Below are 19679 nucleotides of genomic sequence, written 5' to 3'. Positions count from 1 at the left end.
TAGTTTCTAGGAAGAGGTTACAAATTTGAATGATAGAGACACAACTCCACCTTTATGGTATTAACAATGAAAATATTACTGAAGAATGTAACATTTTACCAATGGTTGGGTTTTCCATAAAGACTACAGGAGAGAGAATTCAGTTTTCATCAAGCAAGGGATCTTGCTAGTATTTCCATTAGGGAAAATATAAATAAATACACAAAAAACCTTTGCATTTTTCCCAGCCCCTAACAAAGTTATATCAAAATAGAAGTCATTTCATGGAAGAAAAAAAAAAAGGAATCCCACAGCACTTCTTTTTAATAACTGTTCAGCTACAAAATTTTATTGGTATCCTTTTATGTTCCCTCTAGAGGATGTAATGCACAAAAGCATTGCCACGGAACATATAAAATTACAAATGAAATTTATTGTAAAAAGTAGAATGTCTTCTAGACTGGTGTCAGTATTTATTTCATTCATAAACCAAAACTGCAGGTATAATATATTCATTGTCAGCAAGTTCATGTGTAAATTGCCATCCAACGGTATTGACTGATATAAGACAGATATTGAAAAGACAATTTAAATTTACTCTTCCAAACATAAACTGTTCCACAAAAGCACTGTAAAAACTCCTTCAAGGTTTTGGGTTGTGCTTGACATTTATGGTTAACTACATAATTTGGTTGTGTCATAATCCATTGTGTTTGGCAATTTGGATTAAAGGCCTGCAAAGCAGATTGAATTCTCACCACCTCACTAGTCGACAACTTGAGTCTATGACGAAGCAAGCAAGAGAAAAGGTCAAGGCGACGCTGACCGGGTGGGGAGAGTTTATTTACACGGTCCCTTATCTCAAGCAACTGCAAAAGTGCTGAGTCCTGGGATCCCTGAGTATAGGGGTAGTCAAGCTGCAAGATCAAATCCCGAATTGCTTCAGGGTCAAAGTGCATGCTGTAGCCAAATACTTGAATGTTGTTGATCTTCATGTAGCCCAGGTTCCGGGAAGGGTCAATAAACTCCAGTGGTTCGTAGTAGATGCTTTCATTGCCATTTGGGCCATTTGATTTGATGCGACTCCTCAAGTAGATATGTACTGTTTCAAAAAAAGTCTTCCACTTGTTGCCTAGAGTCAGTGTCCAGTTATAACACTGAAGTGGTAAGTCCAACTTAGTCCGTTCCCAGTCTGGGAAGCTGTTTTCATTCACAGGCATAAACCAACTCTCAGAGTGGCTGCCTCCAAACGGATTGACATAAACAGCCAAAACTGGCTCCAAGGTGCTATTTTTAGTTAAGCAAATCTGCAGAGAGAGACCCAAAATCATGTGGACAAGGCTTGCTTTGTACTTGTTGCTCTTTAGGGTAAGGAGCATTCGTTTGCGCCAGGAAGGATCAAACCAGCTATTGAGACGCATGTCATTGCTGATGAATATGGCATGGACTTCAATCCTCCGGTCAGTTTTCTGCAAAAGATATTTCATTTCAAGGTCCTGAAGGTCAGTCTCAAAACCAATATAGTGCTCTGTTGATTCTGCCACTTCTGGTTTACAAAGCCCTTGACTCAACATATATCCGGTATTACAATTTCCACATCGTGTACGATTATCAGGAGCACAGGTTAAGCATGAAGAACCATCTCCCACAATGCAAGGGAGGAAACCATGGCAAGCGACCTGGTCATTGGGGCAAGTACAAGAATGAGTTTCTTCAGAAAAGCTTCCCAGAAGGCCATTTTCATTGCAATAAAGAAATGACTGGATACGGGTTAACCAGTAGGTCGAAGATCTAGGTGAGAAACAAAATCAAAGCACAAAGAAAACATAATTACAAAGAGATAAGATTGTCCAACTTATATGTAGAACAGGAACCAACTCTACAGCATAGTATGATCTGGACAAGACCTCAAAAGGTCATCTAATCCAATCCTCCTATTGGTTGTGTTATTTTGTTTTGCTTTTCTGGTAGATTAAAAAAAATTAGATCTAGACAGATTGAATAATGTATCCAAGGTCACAGGTAATAAGAGACAAGACCCATAATTGGAATATACTTCCTTTCGATTCTAAATCCAGCATTCCTTTTTACAAAGCTAGTGGTTATCTAGAAGACTTTCAGGGTTGGAGAGTATACTGCCTTATTTTCTATTCTACTACAAATAGCTCAAATTGTTTAGGTGCTCCTCCTTATACTGAGATAGAATTTATTTCCATGAAATTTCTGCCCATTGGCCCTCATTCTATCTTGTGGCCCAAGAAGAACAAGTCTAATCTTTCCTCCACAGATTAACCACCAAATATTTGTGCCTTCTTAAATAAAGATTTAAGGCTAAATACCTTTAGTTCTTTAAACTAATAATTACAGACTTTCATAGTGGTTTTAAAAAAGGCCAGAGAAAAGATACTTTTAGCTCACATTGGAAAGATTTTATAATCCATATAACAGTACACAAGGATAAGTGCATTTGAGCAGAGCCTGAAGTTTTTCTGAAAACATCCACTTTTAAAGAAATACTAGAAATCCTAGTATTATAGCATAACCAGTTAACCTGCAACCTGATATTCAAAATGATTATGTCAATGAAAGATAAAAGAATTATTGTGAAATGAGAACCTGAGATAGAAATAAAGTTTTTGTATCAAACAAAGTGCCTGCAGTAAACTTAAGGTATACACATAAATGCTTACTTTTCACTCTTTCAAACTCAGCATCAGGAGGGATTAGTGCAGGAACACTCATGAATAGAAAACAAAAATGATAAACAGAAGGGAAAGGAGAAATATATACACCCATGCATAATGAGCATTTAAAATCAATGTATTTAAATCTTGGGTATTTATTCACCTTAAAAAAGAGAAATTACTATCACTTGAGGTGGTATAATTTTATTAAATACATTTGGTTCTTTGAGGATCTTATAAATAATTTCTCTTTCAGATGTCCATTAGGGGAAGAGTAGACAGAATCTAGAGATAATATTTAGAAGGCTCAAGGGAATACTCAATGTGTTTGATTTGAGTTTTGAACTTTTTTTTTTTAGATATACATTTTAAAAATCAATTTATTCATGATGCCAAACTAAGAACTAAAGAATCAACCAGATAATAGTTCTTTATTTCCCCTAGTGTTTTAAAATGCAGATCACATTCAGGTCTTTGAGCACAGGATTAATTACAATATTTTCAAGTATGCTATTCTGTAGAGTTTGATGTACAATGTAAGCAAGTTTTCCCCAGTGCAAGCTCTGTTTAATCCTTTATGGGAACAACACTGAAATTTAAAAACATGATTCATTTTAAAAATCTATTGAAATAAATTGATGAGTATGCTTTCATACTACTTAAATGACAATTTGTGAACATCAAAGCCAACTGTTGAGCTGTTGACATTAGACATCTTTGAGTTATTAGCGCAAGTGCTTGGCACATAGTAAGCACTATGTAAATGTTAGCTATTATTATTAAGCACTGATAATATCTACGTTTTCTTACTCCAGATTCCTCTAATGAATACATTTTTATTTTAGACTGTATAAATTGATAACTAATCATGTTATCCTTGTGTGAGGAATATTTTAAAACAGAATTTGAAGATGAGTAAATTAAATCTAAAATTCAAGAATAAACCCAGTATCCTTGCTCCCTGCACCAAATACTCAATTATCTTCTTGTCTAAAATAATTTTAAGAAAGGGATGTAATTCTAGACTTCCCCTAAATTATACAGAAAATCATAGAGAAAAGTGGCTCAACAGGAACAGAATCATCCTTCCAAGATACAAAGTCACAGACTGTAGAATACTAATCATAGCAACTTACTTTAGGACACTGTCCATATATCACATAGTATTTACATCTGTTTAGGTCACTAGGTAAATGTACTGAATCCAAAGTCACTGGTTTAGTAAATTGCAAGATACTTCACCTTGTTTATATATACAGAATCAAAATCTCTAGATTTGGAAGGGGCCTTAGAGATTATCTAGTCCCATCCATGCCAGAACAGAAATCTCTTCTAGTATAAAGGATAGGAATGTCTTTGATTACTTCAGCTAACGGAAATTATTTCTTGACTTCACCTTTGACCAGGTGAAAAGGAAAATCCGTAAAGGTAATGGTCAAAGAATAATCTGATTTTGTCTTAATTTTCTTTTTCTTTTCTCATGGAATAATTTTTTTTGTTTGGCCCAATATGATTTTCACAGAGTTCAGTTTTTGAGTAAAGTTTTTGAGTAAAGTTTACCACCTTCTAACATAAGGGGAAAATTTGTTTTGTTTTTCCTCCTTAGCTCTTCCATTTTGTATCTCTTGTTTGATTTTTCCCAGGTACTCTTTTTTTTTTTTGATTAGGCAATGGGGTTAAGTGACTTGCCCAGGGTCACACAGCTAGTAAGTGTTATGTGTCTGAGGCCAATTTGAACTCAGGTCCTCCTGAATCCAGGGCTGGTGCTCTATCCACTGAGCCACTTAGCTGCCCCCTCCCCAGGTACTCTTATAGCCTGATATCCAGAACATTCATTTCTCTTGAGTTCTATTTCCAATGTAGTACAGTTACTCTCTTATTCTAGGTTTACTCATTGGACTTCTCTCAGTCCATCTTTGTGGTGTTTTCTGCTGTTTGCTTACATCTCCAGCTTTAGTTTCTATATTCGGGGCATATATATGTTTGTGTGAAACTCTGCTTCGTACTTCTTAACAGTACAAATAGGATACTGAATTTAGTGACTAAGACACTCTTTCTTCAGGAATTGTCTGCCTTTATCTTTTTCCACACTGACTAAGAGTGTGGATGCTGGGCCCAGTGCATCCTGGCTGGATGCTAGTCTAACCTTGTCTTGGGCCACAGATGGGTTCTACAGGTCTTCCCATGCTGAGCACAGGTTTGGTTCTGACTTTTGCTTTTAATGGAGACTGCGGGTTGTCCTACATTGGGTCTGGTCATTTGTTTACACCCCTTTTTGTATAGTCCTGGCCTGGATAGAGGAAACTATAGCTTTCTCTTTGATTTTCTTTATCATTTTTTTCCTTCTGGTACATTTTTAGTACTTTAATGATGTATTTGTGAGGAATCTGGGGTCTTCTAAGTTCAAGACATAATTTTCTCATAACTCAATGTCAGTGTAAGGGTCAAAAATACCCCACTGCATTTTAGCTTTGATACATAACTTGTAGAAAACTGGAGGGACACAAGAATACATTTTGGGTAGGCCAAGGGAAATTGGTATCATCTATAAATTATTAAACTAGTTAAACTCACATTCACTGAAGAAATGAGAACAAGCATAATGTTCTAGCTGTACCACCTGATTAGGATCCACCTGAGGGGGCAAGATTTTTGCAGGTAAACTGTAGAATGTCTGGGATTTGAAATATTTATGAATGATTTGGATGAGGATATACCATATTTGGAGACGACATAGATCTGGGAGGGACAGCTGACAATAGGTAGCAGAGTCTGCATCCAAAATATTCTTATGCTTAAAATAATAGCCTAAATGTAATAAGATAGAATTTTGCTAGGATTAAATTTGGGTTTAAAAATCATTTGCCTTAATCCAGTGTAGTAATTTGACATAAAAGGTGTATAAAAAGATATGGGGGTTGTAGCAAAGAATAAGTTTAGGAGGAGTCAACACTGTGACACAGTAGTTTCTCCCCACCAAAAAAGAAGCCCCATCATCTTGTGATGAATGCAGTGTCCAAAATAATAGTGTGATAGCTCCTTATGCCACCCTCCCCTCAACCCCCATGGACTAAATCTGAATTACTATGTTACTATGTTAAGTTTTGGGTACCATATTTTTAAAATGATATTGAGAAACTGATAATATCCAGAAGTATAACTAGTATGATAAAACTAGAGATCCTCTCTTAAAAAGTCAGATCAAAAGAACCAAGTATATTTAAGCACTGGCAAAGTAAATACAATTAGAAAGAAAAAAGTCTCAGTCCTCATGAAGCTTATATTCTAATAGGGGAACACAGTACAAGTCAAAGCTGAAAAATAAAGGGTGGGGGCTACCTATAGCAGGGACATAGGAAAATACTGGAGTGCTGCCTAGAGAGGAATGAAGCACTTTGAGCGCCGGGTAGAAGTTGGAGAAATATGATTTAGGTTTAATATAATGAAAAACTTAAACATTTAAGCAAAATCCCTCCTGGAACAAGGTAAATCTATTATTTTAATATTTTTTTTAGAGGAGGGTGTTGACTTCATGCCCCCAAAATATGTCCTAGAATTTTTTTTCCTCCAAATTTAGTTCTGTTTCTTTAAGCATAAGAACAAAGTCTGAAAAATACTTTTAAATGATTTATATCGAAATGATTAACTTTGAAGTCAGAGAGGAAAGGCAGTTAAAAGATGACAAAAGAAAAAAGCAAAGGATTATGGTTATTTTTAACCTCTGTCTTCACAAAATGTTCATCTAGGTATATAACAGAAAATAATCATATGAAAAGTTAAGAAGCAACATTTTTTAAAGGAGTGATTTAGTTGCCTTCCAATAGATGTTGATATCTGAATTGTTGTCTTAAAGAAAGAAAGAAAATGTTCACATTATTCCCAACATTTGGTGTATTTTGTTTACTTACATTTATATATTGCACCAGTGTTTTTCACATTCCTCATTCAGAAAAAGACTCTGCTGTGTTCATTGTATAATTTTTACCATTTTAGTACAAAATAGCCTGCATTATTTCATTGTGACACTTTAAAAACCATGCAGTAATTGGATTAGAAACAATTGGGATTAAAAATTAAAAAAAAAACCTAGACACATAACAATTCACAATGCAGTTCTTCAGCATGTGTATACAATATGACAATTACCTCCTATTATCTCTTCTAACCATTAAGTCCCCTTAGAGGCACTGAAAAAAGGCACTCATTACAACTTTCTAAAACCTTTATTACTCTCCAAATATGTGTGATCCATGTCAGCACTCTAAAACCCACAAAATAAAATTTCAAGACCTTTTTGGAGGTTAAATACCTTTTTAGGATAGACTATTTCCTTTCAACTGTCATAGATTTGCTCTTCTCTGACCTTAATAGTTTAAACTAAACATGATATTGGAATTCATAATTTACAACCAGTCATAAGAGCATAAACTACTTAATAGTCCTATTGCAGATAGATAACAGCAAATATTATTCTCTCTCTCTCTCTCTCTCTCTCTCTCTCTCTCTCTCTCTCTCTCTCTCTCTCTCTCTCTCACTGCTCTGTTTATTTCAAGCCACAGCAGAATTACCTTGCCTCATAGTAGCTCATCTTTGAAAACCCAGTTTCCTATTAATAATGCTCCTACCCAATGTAATGATACATCAGTTTTAAATCGTCATCGTTCTTTGTTCTTTCCTTCAGAGACCTCAGCCTCCTGACCTGTCATTATTGAATCTCAGGAAATTAAACAGAGCTGCATGGAGTATTCTTCTTTGTCCCTTTATTTTACTCAGAATCTAACTTGTTTTTCTTCTCATTCCCTACTCTTTATTCCAAACACCTTTTCTGCTGTGAATCATCCATGGCCTTTAATTTTCAAATATATTAAAGTGGCCTGGCAAAGAACCAATGACAGGATGAGTTAGATAGTTAAGGTTTTTACTTTCTATTTTTAAGATGTAGTAATTAGAAACCAGGTATATAAAAAAATTAATTTATCCAAAGCTAGGGCTTTTTTTTAATTCCCCACATTGAAAAAAAGTAATTAAACAGTACTGGTATTATACCTATATGGATTTTGATGGTAAATTTCCAATAAATTAAGAGAAGTAAAGGCAATTAGAAGAAATAGATCATTGTTAATGTTAATAAAAGAAAACAATTTAAAAGGACAGGAAAAAAACAGGAAAAACCAAGAACTGCACTTATAATAAGGATGCTTATGGGACAGAGCTCTATGGTGTAATAACGCCTAGTAACAATTCAGTGTTAGCTAACTATGAAAAAGTGACTGATTTTTTAAAAGGTTACCTGTTCTCATGGATAAAAGAAAAATGATTTGCCACTTTGTAATTTCTGCTTAAAACATAGAGAGTACCGAAAGATGTCTTGCTCTTGAGTAAATAGATTTCTAATGTCAAGCAGACACGAAGTAAAAGATATGACTAAAAGTTGGGCCCACATTTACAACATGCAGAAGACAAGTTGGATTGAATCAAGAAACTGAATAAGCAAAGGAAAAAGAAACCAAAATGATCCCAGTACATGAAGAATAGCTTCAGTATTCTTGCATTTTTAATCTGATTGAAATAAAGTCTTCAGTTTGTCCTCCTTTTTAACATACTGATTTAATATTTTCAGTTTTATTTTTCTAATAGACAATTAGAAAATACTCTGATATCTCAAGGATTTCTATTTTTTAAGCACAAAACCTTTTTCTACTAATGCAAACCATATCCCTATACAGCTAAGTGGATGGAGTTTGGAACTGCTGTGGATGAAAATATTCATAGAGGAGATAATGAAAGGAAGCAACTAGGTAACTCACTGTTGGACTTGAAGTCAGGAAGACCTGTGTTCAAATCCAGCCTCAGAAAAGTGGCACGGTGTAGTGAACTTCAAAGTCTGGGGAAACTTAATTTGAAATCCCTTCTCTTTTACTTACTTGTTGAGTAACTTGTAAATGAGCTTGAAATTCAGCTTTGTTATCTATAAAATGGTATTAATATCTTTATTACCTAAACCATGCGGCAGCTAGGTGCCACAGTGGATAGTGCTGGCCCTGGAGTCACAAAGACATCTTCCTGAGTTCACGTCTGGCCTTAGACACTTAATAGCTGTGTGCCCCTGGACAAATCCCTTTGACACTCTTTGCCTCATTTTTCTTATCTCTAAAATAATCTTGAGAAGGAAATGGAAAACCATTTCAGTATCTTTGCCAAGAAACCCCCAAATGGTATTATAGTGCTCCATAAACTTAAACATGCTAGATACATATTAGCTAGTCCTTCCTTTGCCACATCCATGTTAGAAAACTTATCCAGCTTGGTAGGACCTACTAACAGAGCCTTAGAAAATCCAGGTACAGAACCCTACCATGATGAGGCAATGGAATGGGACTTTAGAGGAGGCATAAAAGGTTATTTTCATAAGAGAATCCAGGCCTTTAGCAGGATGTCCAGCACATATTAGGTGCTTAGTAAGTGCTTGTGGATTCAATGACAAAAGAACAAAATAACATAAATACTGCCTATATCTGTAGACTTGTTAGTAATATAGGATCATAGATTTACAGCTGGAAGGGTTCTCAGAGGCCTTGCATTTGAATTGTCTTATTCTACAAGTAAGATTGTATCAAAGAGATTGTATTACTGAATTGCCTAAGGTCACCTGGGTAGGAAGCGACAGAACCAACATTCAAATCCAGGTTCTGTGATTCCAAACAACGCTCTTTCCACTCTACCACAACGCCTCTCCCTGTATCATGCTGCATCATAAATACTACTTGAGAAATTTCATCACTAGTTAGGGAGACTAATACAATATTGATGGTACTCTGTAGACATTATTTCTATTTTTAAAGGTCTTAGCTTTTTGATAATCTTCCTCCACAGAGCTATAACTAGCAATTTTTAAAATATCTGAGACATCAAGTGAGGCAAAAGAAAGCTAATCTAGGTTATGATCTGGGATGCTGTCCTGGTGACAAAGCATCTTCAGGAAATGAGAAAGTTTCCACATCACTCAGTTGAAGAAAATGTAAGTTTTGATGAGCACTTTAGTCTGGAGGAGAAGTATCTCTACTAAGTAGTTGATCTGTCAAAATATCAAGGGACAATCTCTGCTGAAGTTTCTTAATTAGGAATTGTTAGTGGGAGTACAAAGAAACAAAAGATAGAGTCTTTATTCTCTATTGGGGGGAGGGCCAAAAATAAATATGTGAAAGCTTAAGCAACAACAAAAATAATAAAAGAAATGATAACTGCTACAGGTAATCATAAAAAAGATGTTACAAAGTAGCTCATGATTAATTGCTAAATCAGCTAATTTATATATAAAAGGCATGATTAGACTTTGGAGAAGGAAAAGAAAGTTGTTCCTATGTTAGGATTTGATATGATTTTAAAGTCTGGGTAGAATTTTAGACACATTAGAGGGAAAGTCACCAGGGCAGGGAAAACTCTATGCCTTCCTGGCTCCCACATGATAGTAAATACCAATCGTAACAAATGGACATGCTAATTACAAATTATTTTATTGGTTACCTAATAAATAATAATGATCTCTAAAACTAATTCTAACTTCTAGAGTACTATTATTCTATCAAAACTATATGTAAAAACCAGTGGCTGAAAGATTAGGAAATCCTTTTCACAAAGGGGCCCTGGATGTAGGCTTGACAACAATGGGTTCATGTCCTAGGGAATCCAAGGGAGTCTGACTCTTCTCATACTACAGGGAATGGTTCACTCTCACTCCAAAACTCTGAGGAAAATCTCTTAAAGCTTAGATTTAGCTCATATCTATAGTTTCCCCAAATGGAATTAACAGGGCCCCCTGTGGAAAGATATTCAGTGATCAAGTTAAGGACAAAGATAGATAGATAGATAGATAGATAGATAGATAGATAGATAGATAGATAGATAGATAGATAGATAGATAGAGAAAGATAGAGAAAGAAAGAGAGAGAGAGAAAAAGAAGGAAAGAAAGAGAGAGAGAGAGAGAAATGGAAATATAATGATCTTCAAATATCTATAAATTAAGATAGACACAAAGAGATCAAAAGTAAATTAGGTATAAGGCAGCTATTTCCACAAAAGTCTCTGATCTCAAGAAATTTACATAATTGAGTAGATAATAGACAGGCATATAGGTACATATAACATACATACAAAGTGGATACATGGAAATTTTAGAGAAAAAAAGCATTAACAGCTTAGGGGAACAGGAAAGACTTCCTGCAAGGATTGTACTTATGATGAGTTTTGAAGGAACCTAAGGATTTCTAAGAGTCAGAGATATGGAAGGAGCATAGTCCAGGTAAGAGGGAATAGTACAAAGGCATGGAGATAAGATATGGAGTATCCTGTGTAAGGAAGAACAAGTAGGCTATTATGACTGAAATGAAACTATATGTTGGAATAATGCTAAAACAATTGGAAATATAGTAAGGGACCAGCTTTTGAAATTTTAAATGAGAGATAGGAGTCTATATTTGATCTTAGAGGTAATATGCAGTCCCTGGAGTTTAATGAAGAGGGGGTTTTGGAGTGAGTACCGCACTTTAGGAAAACCACTTTGGAACCTATATGGAGGATTGATTGGAATAAGGAGAGACATGAAACAGGGAGACCAATTAGGAATCAATTGTAATAGTTCTATTGAGTGGTGATAAAAGAGGATAATATTCATGTGAACGAACCGTTGGTAACTTTATAGATAGACATTTTAGGTGAAGCCATATTGCAGAGAATTTAGCAGAGGATGAGGATGAGAGAAGACGTTTGGCCACCAACTATAGATGGTTTTGTTTTTAAGACTGTGTCTCTCAATTTTGCTCAGATAAGAAGTACAGTGGACACTCATGAGACATCTGACATGCTTCATTTCTCACTTGGGCTGGTGTACCTTTTTTTAGATAACATTCCCCCTCACATTGCAGGGCCTCACCATATTGTTACTGAACTTAATGTGAACACCTGATAGGTTACCCCATTGAAGTTCAGAATTCCTGAGCTCAAGAGAACTTCCATTCTCAGGCTATAGAAGGATTTTTGCAGGGGTTTAGCTGAGGAGAGATAGATGATAATAGTGGGTATGGTAAGATCTAATGAAGGGTTTTTAAAGATGAGAGAGACTTGGATGGGTATGCAGGCAACTGGGAAGGAAGCAATAGACACAGTGAATTTGAAGTTTAGTGAATAAGGATGATAATGGGGATGACTGGCTGGAGGTGAAGAGACCAGGGGAGGGGTATAAAGATGGCTTCTACATTGTCTACGTTGGATCGCCATTTTGGATCTCTTGGTTATTGATTGGGTTCTGATGGCTTAGAGTGAGTGTAAATAAGCATGGAGGAAAGAAAGAAAGTAAGAGAAAAAACAAAGTAGTCCCTGATCTCAAGGAACTCAGTCTGATGGGTGAGACAATATTCAAACAAATGTACAAACAATACGTAAAGATGATACATTAGGTTTAATCTTAGAGTCAAGTAACTAAGACTAAAAAGACTGGGAAAGGATTCTTCAAGAAGATAGGATGTTAGCTGAGACTTGAAGGAAGCTAGGCATTGTAGAAGGCACAGATGAGGAAGAAGAGCATTAGAGATACAGATTACAAACAGAAGGAAAAGACTAGCATTAAGGGGGAATAAGGAAAGGCTAGAAGAAGGTAAGATTTTAACCAGGGTGTAAAGGAAGTCTAGGAAGCCAAAAGGTGGAGATGAGGAGGGAGTGAATTCCAAGTATGAGGATGACCAAAGAAAATTTTGGGAGTTAGGAAATGGAGCATCTTATTCAAAAAACAGCAAGGAGGCTAGTGTCACTGGATGACAGAGTTTGTATGACACTAATAAGTCATAAGAAGACTGGAAATGTAGGAAGGAGTCAGGTTATAATGAGAGGCTACCAAGACACTATATATTTCTAGGATAATTCTGGGTGGATCCACTATAGAGAATATATTTAGAGAACAACATGTATCACTTATGGGTTTATCATAGAATCCTCTAATTTCAGTTATGTAAGGAGTATCCAAATTTGATTGTTGGTTGAAAGTAGGAAAAAGGTCACTAGCTCCCCTTTGTAAACTTAGGCCTTTTCAGTCTAGTTTCCAAGCTGATTTATCCCAATCCCACCAGGATCCATTGCACTTTTGCTAAGTAGAGTCATCTGGATAATTTGAAGGAAACCTAAACTAGTGAGTAAGAAATATGATACTAGTTAAAGCAATTTTGAATCTAGATAATATATGAAAAGCAATTTGTAAACCTTAAAATGTTAATGTTAAATGTTTGCAGAAACTTACATAAGAATTTAGGCAAAGGCACACCAAGTAGCAGTAGTAGAAACATAGACAAAATATTGAGAACATAAGCTTAAGCTAAGGGCATCTGTTGATTTTTATTTTTCCTGGCAGTCTGTCTGGATGTGGTTATAACAATTCTATGTCATGGCCAAAAAACTTACCTCTCACCCAGCTCTAGTGACGGTTTAATAGTATCTGGGATCCAGCAGACTACAGCAGAAAGCAGAAGAGGCCCCCAAGATTCTGCATTGTAACCCATGACCAGAGGATAGTAGTAAAGAACTGCAAAAAGAAGCTATTAAAATATTCCCAGCAGAGAAGAATGAGAAGCAGAAAACTCCATAGTAGCAAGAGGAGCTTGCTTGTTGACATCACCAGAAGATAGCAGAATCACTACAGGACGTCAGTGACTCTATACACTGGAGAGAGAAATCTCCCTAGACATAAACATTTCCTGGTCACAGGTGTTCCCTTCGAGTGTCTCCTTCACACCTGGCCACACACATTACTTATACATGTACTCCTTGATGTCTGTCCCCTCTTCACATATGTGTTCCCTACCCAATAGGCAATATGGCAACATGTGGAAGAATTTACATCTGGGTATATTTCTTATAAAACTAAATTTTCTATGCTCTTTGATTTAAATGACTGGTTTACATCATCTATACATACATATATACATATATATATATATATATATATACACACACAGACACACACACACACACACACATATATATATACATATATACATATACATGTGTGTATATGCCAGAGATTATAAATATTGATTCTGGGTTCTTTAAAATGGAGAAAGCTTTCTAGGAGTCTATTGCAGGGAAGAATGGGGGATGCTAGAGTAGAAGGGACCTCAAAATTTGTATCTAGTTCAATAAACACATGAAACAACACTTGAAAAACTTAGCCATACCAATCTTCGCTTAAAGATCTCAAACTGTGATCTTGGTGGGGAGAGTTCCTAAGGCATCTGCTTTCACTGACAGCTCTGATTGTTAAGCTGTTTATCATCCTACATTAAGCCCAAATTTATCTTTATCCAACTTCCATCAATCTTTCCTGAGTTCCACTCTCTAGCATTAAGGTGAACAATTTCAAACCATCTTTGACAATCCTTCAAATCCTTGAATACTATTTTCATGCTACCTCTAAGAAGTCTCTTTTTGAGGATAAACATACCCAGTTCCTTTTCCCCATCCTCATCTGTTAGAGACTTGAGTTTCTTATCTGTTATGAACTCAAGGTAATGAGGTAGCATGGGAGTATAGAGTGCTATAACTGGAGTTGTGGAAATATGAGCTCAAATCCTCCCTCAGACACTCACAAGCTTTTTGTCGTCATGCAAGTCACTTCAACTTTCTCAGTCTCAGTTTCCTCATCTGTAAAATGATCATAATAATAGCATTTCCCTTACAGAGCTGTTATGATCATCAAAAAGGATAATATATGTAAAACACTTTGCAAATTTTAATATAAATGCCAGTTATTATACTATAATTCTTTATCATCTGTAATAATAAATTCAGTCCAAACAGCTAAAATGATTTGTGTGCTTTTACATCCTCTTCAATGATAAATGGTTCTAAATATTTCTTTTTCTAAAACTAAGGATTTAAATGTAAACAAAATTGATATTATACTAATTTGATTGGGTTTACACCATTATTAAGTGGAAAATTTCCTTAAGAAAAAAAACAAAACAAAACAAAAACCCTAAAGCAACAACTAAAGGTTTTGTTTAAAGCAGTTTTAAAAGAACATGGTGAAACCTAATTAAGATTAAGATGCCTGGTTATATAATTTGCTTTAAATAATAATGTTTGGAGGATTTTTCTCTAAATTCTTTTTAATTTATTCTTACTTCACAGTTAAAACTAAACCACAAACTCACATATGCAGTTGTGTATTTTACATTAGCATCAGTTTGTGTAGTAATACAGGATAGAAAGTTAGATGTCTCAGAAGACTGAGGCTAAATAGTTGTCTCTTATACAACTTATTGTCTTGAATCATTGCTCTAAATTTGGGAAAACAATATCTATGCATATCTGTGCTAGTCATTCAGATATATAGAGCAAATGGCCACTGTTTACAAGCATTTGAAGGAACATCATACAGAAGATTGATGAGACATTTTCTGCTTTGTTGTGGAGAAAAGAACTAGGTAGGAAAGTGGCAGAAGATTTAGGCTCAATACAAGGAAATGCTTCCTAATCCTTAGAACAATACAAAAATGGATTGAGTGATTCTCAGGACGTGGTGGAATCCTCATCATTGAAGATCTTCAAGTAGATAAGTTAATGTCTCTGAGCCACCAGAGCTTGGTTTCAGATAGACCTTTTCTGACCAATACCAATATTACACCACAGTGTCTATTCAGTTGTCTGTGGGCTCATGTAGTTTTTCAGCAACCCACATACTTATAGCAATTATCAGCTAATTACCAAATTGTACAGCATTAATCTAGTACTGGTCTGTTGGTTTAGTGACTGAAATAATTGATGATGTCCTCATTAGGGCATCTTAGTACATCAAAATATTTTTAGGGTTATTCTGTAATAAAAATATAATACATACATGTAACAGAAAGAATTTCATCTGTCTCTAGCAGTAAGGATAAGATTTCAGGTATAACACAGTGAGAAAAAAAAAACCCTCCAAATTCCATAAAGTCTATAAGATAGAAGATTAATTCTTTAATTATTAACTCTATTAATTCCTTAATTTTTTTATATTAAGTACTGACACCAATGGCCTAATTTTCCCAATTATACTCAGAAATTCATTTTGAATGGGTTTTTTAAAATTTGCATTGCATTTCTATTTTCATAAGGTAAAATTTCACTCCTTATGACTTTTAATTAAAATTGTATCATTTTTAAATAAGCTCTTTTTCCTTTCTTTTTTTTTGTATTTAGATAACTTAGCAAGTAGAATAATTTAGTTTCTTCAGCTAGTTTCTTAATCTAATTGTGTATGTCTTTTCAAACAGCAAAATCCCATGATTTATCCTTCAGATAATTTAGAAGTTGAAAAAAGAAAACACGTGGTGACTATATTAACATATTATTTTATTCTGTCACCTCTAGTGCAATTTTCATAGGATTGCTAGTGTGATCAGCAAAGCTTATCACTTTGATTTTTTTCATTTAAATTCTCCTTAGTTCTGTTAAGAGAAAGACAATGTTATAATATTCTTTATTGATCAAATCTACCAATGTGAAGTAAGTCATCTCTCAATCACATAGCAATTCAACAGTATCAACTAATCAAGTGACTGTTAAAATGATTTTTTTTCATATTACATAGTTCAGATTTTAAATAATGTCTGTCAGACAAATTCTGAAAATTGGACATTCTGGTTTGATGTTTGAGTTCTCTTAATTTCTGGGCAATTGGATGTGTTTGTTACCTATATAATGTAATACAGTATCACTTTTGAGCCCCATTAAATAAGCAACAAATATATTTAAATTTTTGGATGAATATGATTTTAAAGGAAAATATTAAGTTTGGGTCTTCTTTTATATCTTTACCAGTGATTTCAAATGTTCCTAAGTATGACACTTCAAATGTTAAAATAGTTATGCAATTTATCTGAATGAAATCTCTTTCTTTAGGCTTCCTTTAGGACAAGATCATCTAGTTTAAAAAGAAAGGAAGAAATCAAAATAGATCTGGAATTTGAGAACTGAAGTTTAAATACCTTCTCTACTCTTTCCTACCTGTATGACCCTTAGGGAGTTTATTTCACCTGCCTGCAGCTCAGCTCCTTCATCTGGAAAATACAGGAATTAGACTAGATGATTGCTAAAGTCCCTTCAAGATCTAAAATCAACACTCACGTAACCAGTAGGTGTTCCTGAAGAGAATAGATTGAGCTAATCACTTCTTGCTCCTTTCTGGACAAGGGCAGAATTGAATTCTACCAGACCCCACCTGCCTCCTCCCACTGGATTGGATCAGGGCATAACCTGAGCTTTGATCACATCTCTCTCCTTCCTCTCTCTTCTCTCTCAGACACAGTTTCAACAATTAACTCACTTTCAATATAGCAACAATATATTGGCTTTCAGGTCCTTTTCTCTCAGCTTTTATGGGGCTTAAAACAAATAAAAGGTTTTTTTAAATAAAATTATAGTACTTCAAAACATCTACTTAAGAAAATTGTTAATGTCCAGAGAGATTTAGGTCTCTGACATAATATAAATTTGTGTATTTCAAGCTAACCCCTTGACTTCCTCCATTACTTTTTTCTCAGCACACATTAAGTATAAAGACATGTAAACACAAGCCTATACAACTGACCAAAGGCTTTTTTTTTCCATAGATCAGGATAAAGACAACAGCTTAGAAAAAAAATAAGAGCAGAGTCTACAATATTACCTATTATCTAACAGACATACTAAGAGGAAGTTGTGGAAGGAATAAACTTTTTGGAACTTCCCTTAGACTTTCAAGGTTTTAGTTCAAGGTTTTTTGTTTTATTTTGTATTTGTTTTAAAGATACCAGGCAGAGAGACCCACCAGCATGCCACATTTTCTCTCCCTCTCTGTTACTCCTCTCTTCTTTTGAAATTTCCTCTCTCTTGCTCTCCTTCATCCCATCTTCTCCGTCTCCTGCTCTGTCTCTATATCTTTCTGTCTCCTCTCTTTTTTCCTTTCTCCATGCCTCCCTTACACACTTCAGAATACATACTGACACTTGGCCATTTCTCTTTCCAGATCAGATATTTAAATCCTAAAATGCACACACTGAAGATTCCATCTAAAATACTATTAATGATGTTCAGCTCTGGGAATCTCAGCACCTTGTCCCATACTCTGCCTTCTTTTAGGCCATGTGAATTACGTGGATTTGTTTTCCATTAAAAATTTTTGGACATGGTTCTACTCAAAGATCACATATCTCTTAGATATCTCTCAAGGTTGACAGGGAAAAAAAAAACCTTTCTCAGAACTATGAATCCCAGAATGCCAGTCAGTTCCCAAACCTTCACTGGAGTGTGTGTTGTGTGTGCGCCAAATGTTCCTGTTTTGAGTACACTATAAAAACAACAATAATTGGCTAGTAGTAGTTACTTTTCTCATAACTGTTAGGAACTTTAGAAAAAGTGTCATATACACTGATTCATTGTTGGTGGAATTGCGAACTGATCCAACCACTTTGGAGAGCAATCTGGAATTATGCCCAAATAATTATTAAACTACCTATACTTTTGCCCCAGCAATACCACTACTTGGTCTATTTCCAAAGATGATTAGGGGGAAAGGAAAAGAACCTATATGTTTCAAAATTTTTGTAGCAACTTGCTTTGTGGTGGCAAAGAACTGGACATTGTAGGTATGATTGCCCATCAATTGGGGAATGGCTGAAGAGGTGATATATGACTATGATGGAATACTACTGTGCTATAAGAAATGACCTCAGTGATTTTAGAAAAAAAACATGGAAAGGCACAAAATAACGAAGAGCGAAACAAGCAGAACCAAGAGAACACTGTATACTGTAACAATTGTTTTAAGAATGACTTTGAGTGAATAACTTATTTTGCCTATTATAAATACCCAAATTAATTATAAAGGACATATAAAGAAAGATGCTATCTGCATCCATAGACACCTACTTGTGTCTAACAGTAGTGATCTCTGGGGCACGGGGAGGGGGAGATAAAAAGGGAAAAAAAAAGAAATTTACATCATAATTTTGTTGTATATTTGAAAGGAATAGCAAGTTGTGCATAACATATTTGTAGTTTCATGAGAAATCATTATTTTTATTGCACTGTTATGGAAATGCTTGTTTTAGTCTATAAACTAAAAATAAAAGAAATTCAAAATTAAATAAAATCAATTGTGAAAAAAATAAAATGTCATATAAAGGGACTTGGACTCTAAGTTCACTTTTCAACTACAGCCTCCATGTAGCATAGCATGTAACTGTGCATATATTTGCAGTGTTAGAAGCTTCAAGCAAGAGAGAATTTTTTTTTAAATGAAGGTAATCTTACAGATGATGAGATATAGGTTTGGAGAGGCATGGTAGTTATCTGAGGAGAAACATCCAGAAAATGTCAAATGTGTCCTGACTAAACCATACTGATGGTGATAAAAGTCATAAGCTGGGGCTCTTGAGACGACCCAGGTCCTATGGCAAGAAACCAGTGATTCCAAGTCTTTGTACTTGTCCCAAGAAGCCTTATATTTCTAAAAGCTATGTGAACTTTTACTAATATCTTGGCATAACTGACTTGGGGTGGGGCAGTAATGGTACAATGCAAAAGTTATTTGTTTTTCAGTCAACAGGCCTGAATTCAAATCCTACCTGATTTACTATCTACTTGGACTTGTCTTTTGTTCTCAGTTCCTTCACCTATAAAATAAGGAATTGAACAAAATAACCTCTAATTATTCTAGCTCTAAATCCATGATTCTTTATTACTCCCACTGTGTTGTTGCAAAGACACAGTGGTTAATCAGGAGTTGAGACTAGTACTCCCCAAGAAACTTTTATGGAAATGACAAACATTTAGAAATGGGTTCATGAGCATTTAGTACCTAATTCAATTCTCTGTTGTTATCCTACTATTCTAATTTAATGTTATGCCTTTTCTGTGATGCAGTATCTGATTTGGTCTAGAAAGAATATTAGGCACCAGCTGGAATTTCTTTATTTTAGACAATAAAGAATCAGAAACCAAAAATCCAG

At 35.0% G+C, this 19679-nt stretch overlaps 1 protein-coding gene across 1 annotated transcript in view; it reads right to left on the bottom strand.

The window, feature by feature from the left end:
- Window positions 1-570: 570 nt before the first annotated feature.
- BRINP3 (BMP/retinoic acid inducible neural specific 3) overlaps window positions 571-19679 on the bottom strand; it is a 505257-nt gene continuing 486148 nt past the window's right edge. The window contains 2 exon segments of the mRNA XM_020984424.2: window positions 571-704; window positions 707-1770. Coding sequence (XP_020840083.1) covers window positions 655-704; window positions 707-1770 — 1114 coding nt within the window. The 3' untranslated portion in view covers window positions 571-654.

This window comes from Phascolarctos cinereus, unplaced genomic scaffold (genome assembly GCF_003287225.1).
Source record: "Phascolarctos cinereus isolate Bilbo 61053 unplaced genomic scaffold, phaCin_HiC Scaffold_5;HRSCAF=322, whole genome shotgun sequence".
In the NCBI taxonomy this organism is placed as follows: domain Eukaryota; kingdom Metazoa; phylum Chordata; class Mammalia; order Diprotodontia; family Phascolarctidae; genus Phascolarctos; species Phascolarctos cinereus.
This window is presented reverse-complemented; position numbering and strand designations above follow the sequence as displayed.